At 41.1% G+C, this 3,890-nt stretch overlaps 1 protein-coding gene across 4 annotated transcripts in view; it reads left to right on the forward strand.

Annotated features, from left to right (window-relative positions):
- Positions 1 to 1,143: 1,143 nt before the first annotated feature.
- Positions 1,144 to 3,890, forward strand: part of jazf1a (JAZF zinc finger 1a) — an 18,230-nt gene continuing 15,483 nt past the window's right edge. Inside the window, exons 1-4 of one of the 4 annotated variants that reach the window (XM_025065079.1) lie at positions 1,144 to 1,531; positions 2,474 to 2,626; positions 2,725 to 2,871; positions 3,407 to 3,806. In XM_025065079.1, the coding sequence (XP_024920847.1) occupies positions 3,692 to 3,806 (115 nt within the window). In that variant the 5' untranslated portion in view covers positions 1,144 to 1,531; positions 2,474 to 2,626; positions 2,725 to 2,871; positions 3,407 to 3,691. The remainder of the gene's footprint in view (positions 1,532 to 2,473; positions 2,627 to 2,724; positions 2,872 to 3,406; positions 3,807 to 3,890) is intronic. The other 3 variants (XM_008331441.3, XM_025065080.1, XM_025065078.1) reach the window with 3 other exon arrangements.

The following is a 3,890-nucleotide window of genomic DNA, read 5'->3' on the forward strand; positions in this document are numbered from 1 at the left end:
GGGAAACATTAAGTAATGAAATATTCTGCTCTAATACACATTTTGAATCCTGTAAACAAATAACACCATAAGAAATTTCAAGTTAATAAAGAGTCAAAACAACACCACTGAATCCAGAGTCTAAAGTCTCCACTCACTGTACTAGGACCGTGTATTTATGTAACCCTTAAATACAATATAAAGTTGTCATAAACTAATGATTAAAATACACGTAAACATAAACTGTATGCATGTCACATGTTTAAAATACCTTATCAAAAACATGTGACACTGGGTAATGATGATGGTGACATGTTGACGATCAGGGAAAATGTCTGGTGGAGCACCACCACATTTTAAAACTTTGAGTAAAGACTTGAAGTGCGTAAGCAGCTCTATACGCTAGAATGGTTTTCAGTTAGATGACACTGATTTCAATTACTGTGAGGTAATTTTACGTCACGAAATCCCATTGGCCGGCCAGAACCACCAGGAGGGACTTTGGTCATTCACAGCTCCAGTGAGCTCAGACATGGAGTCATACCTCTGCCATGTTTGGTCAGGCTTTCCTGGAGCTGAGCGGAGGGCATATGGGTTTGTTGTGGTCCAACATCATGGGACTGAGCCATTTCTCTCTGACTCATCGTCCACCAATCGCCGGGGGTATGCAAATATTGGTTGCTGTAGCAACAGGGAGAAACAGGAAGTTGTGATGATGTCACTCTGTGTTTTGAGCTCCAGCCTCGCATCAATGTGAATCACTGAGCTTTGTTTTCATTGAGGATAAGGGACACTTTTGTGTACGTGTATATTTTTTAAGTGTTTGGATACAACAGTTAAAACGCCAGGTTTTGTAGCTTTATAAGCATGAACATGCAGTGGTGTCTTATTTTCTCTATAATAATACTATTAATAATAATAATAATAATAACGTTTTTGCTCAAGAAGCTAGATTTTTTCACCTCGGACATTGAACTGACAAATGTCAACTGTGTTAGTGTTTTATTTTTCAGATAAGGTTGACCTAAAGACCTTAAGGGTATAAAAAAGCCTCGATATAAAAAATAACATATGCTGAAAAAAAAGCACACGGTGATAATACTTGTTGCTAATATGAGGTCAATGGTTCAAGTAACCTAATTTAATTTTTAGCATGAGTGTATACAGAGAGACATTGTTAGACTTTAAGCTACAGTGACAAACTTTAAAATGCTACAGAAACTGTTCAAATGCAAATGATAGCAATTATATCATAATTATGTATTTATAAGATAGTGATGAAGGCTTCCTGTCATAAGTTGAAATTAAACCATGATTGAATGTGAAATTGTCATTCACTGCATGTCAGGTCTGTTCGTTCCCTTTCCTCCAGTGTATGTAGTTGATAAGTGTCATCACATCCACCTGTGTCTTTGTCATTAGTCTCACTCGTATCACCTGGTGCTCATGGTCTGTATAGCTCTCTCCCACCCTCTCTCACTCCTATTTCCAGTATCTTTTTGCTATTTGGAATTTGAAAAACTTCCTGCACCTGGAGAGAGTCTCCCTCGTGGTAAAATTTTATTTGATAGTCTTGAGTTTGTATCATGCCTCTGTGTGTCTTAACAACCGTAAAGAGATAAAGTGTGTATGTGTGCAGAGAATTCTCTGAAACGTTTGAGCCACCAGGAAGTTTCTGTCTGGTGCCCTGGAGCAGACAATGCCACTGAGATTACAACAAGCTCCGTAACTCAGTGACACTGCCAGCAATTACCATCTGCCATCTTCACCTTCACATAGACTTAAACAGCCGGAGTGGGAGCTATAGCAGAGCTGCGACTCATTGTAGTGCTCGGTGTCACATTGTCTTTGAAAATGGAGTGTTTTTGGTCAAACATTGAACAAACTTTCTAACTTAAAAAATAAGTTCACCATACAAAATGTAAATAAAGATGGTTCGTAGTAAAGCATTTAAATACACGTACCAGTGGTTGTTGTGGTTACATTTATATTTAATCGGTCAAATTGTCTAAACTGGATCTGTTGTTAAACTTGTCACTTTGGGTGTTTATTTTCACACAATACAGATTCACCCCCATATTGTAACTGCGTGCTCCACCAACAGATCTGGAATCAGATGATGTCACACACCATAAACCGTCTCTGTGTCTAACACATTCTCTTCAGTATTTCGCAACACATGCTAGCACTCATTTACGCAATAGGGAACTGCATCACTTTTACAGGTGTGATACAAGGCATGCGTGTCAGTGTGTGTGTGTGTGTGTGTGCGTGTGTAATAGAGAACATCTGTGCTAGGCCAATGAAGTCAGTCAAGTCCTACACTGTAGCTGCATGTGTGAGAGGCCAAAGATTCTGGTGATGTCATATAGTGAGTGTTTGTGTGTGTGTGTTATGTGGTGTGCAGACAGAACAGGAGAGAGTGTGTTATGGTTGTTTGCTGAAGTCTGAACACCAGGGTTTATGACGGACCCTTTTAATGCTTAATTAACAGGTCCAACAAAGGCCAGACGTCCCTGGTCACCCAGTGATTTAGAGACATTCTCTCCTCTCTCTGGGATACAAGCTGGCTCCATAAAGTCCGGCCCTCACCACTGAGCCATAATGATAATCAATAAAACATATGGATGACATGTACATACAGTAGGTATGGACTCTATCATAACTTATTTGAAAAACAGTTATTTCATAAAATAATGAATAATTTATGTTCTTGTCTTGTTGTTTTTCTTCTGCTTTTTTCAGGGGGTCACCACAGTAGATCACCTTTCTCTGGTGGTCACTCGTGCTTACCAACAAGCAGTGGAATATTCACAGTAAACAAAAGGCGTCAATGGTTCAAACTGTCATGGAAGTTCAACTTTAAAAATAGATCCACAAGGTCTGTTTAAGGTAAATAGCAAAAAGCTGCAAAAGACTGAGGAAATGAGAGGATTTGTCTTTAGATGCTTGAATAACTGCCAAGGAATTAGTTACTAGACTAACTTGAAGTGTCGAGAAAAATAATGGGTTGGAATACAATGGTTTGACCACAGAGAAGCTGCTTGTGTTTGAAGCAGAAAGTTAAAGGCATTTATACCATTTATACTCTTTGAGCAAACGGCATTTTACTGAGAAGACTTGAAGGAACCTTCAGTGTGCTTCCAAAATTACATTTCTGGAATTGTTAGCCTTAATTAAGATGCACACACATTTATTCTGCACATTATATATATATATATATATATATATATATATGTGTGTGTGTATATATATATATGTATGTATATGTGGCTGCACAATCTTATATAATTAGCAGAAGAAAAACAGAATGCAAAAATAATGTTTTTTATTCTTGTTCACAAAAACAAAACACAGCACGTAAATAACGTTTATTTTATGCAGGTTTGAGTCAAAAATATGTCTAAAATCTACAGCCTACCAACAGGTAGCCTGTCTGTGACGTTGGTTTCCACCTCTTCCACCTCCCCCCTTCCATCTATCTCTCCATCCATCCATCCCCACCCCCACGTCCCGCCTCCTACCAGCTGCGTCCGCCGCTGTCCCGTCTGTCTGCACCGTATCTGTCCCGCCGCTCAGCCCAGCGCTGCCCCTCTCTCCTTCTGCCAGCCCGGACCCGAAGTCTCAGCCCCAGCCTCCTTTGGTTCACCACCCCGGCCCCCCTGAACCCTCCCTTACCCTAACACCCGGTGCATGCACAGGCGCTGAAATCATGACGGGCATCGCTGCGGCTTCTTTTTTCTCCAACTCCTGCAGGTTCGGGGGCTGCGGGCTCCAGTTCGAGTCTCTCGCCGAGCTCATCGTCCACATCGAGGACAATCACATCGGTGAGTCGGCCCGCAGGGGGGAGGACGGAGCTAGGCAGCTAGCGGGGGTTAGCCGGAGCTAGTTAGCCCAGCGCAGATCGACTC

This window comes from Cynoglossus semilaevis, chromosome 18, assembly GCF_000523025.1.
Source record: "Cynoglossus semilaevis isolate Cse_v1.0 chromosome 18, Cse_v1.0, whole genome shotgun sequence".
Lineage (NCBI taxonomy): Eukaryota > Metazoa > Chordata > Actinopteri > Pleuronectiformes > Cynoglossidae > Cynoglossus > Cynoglossus semilaevis.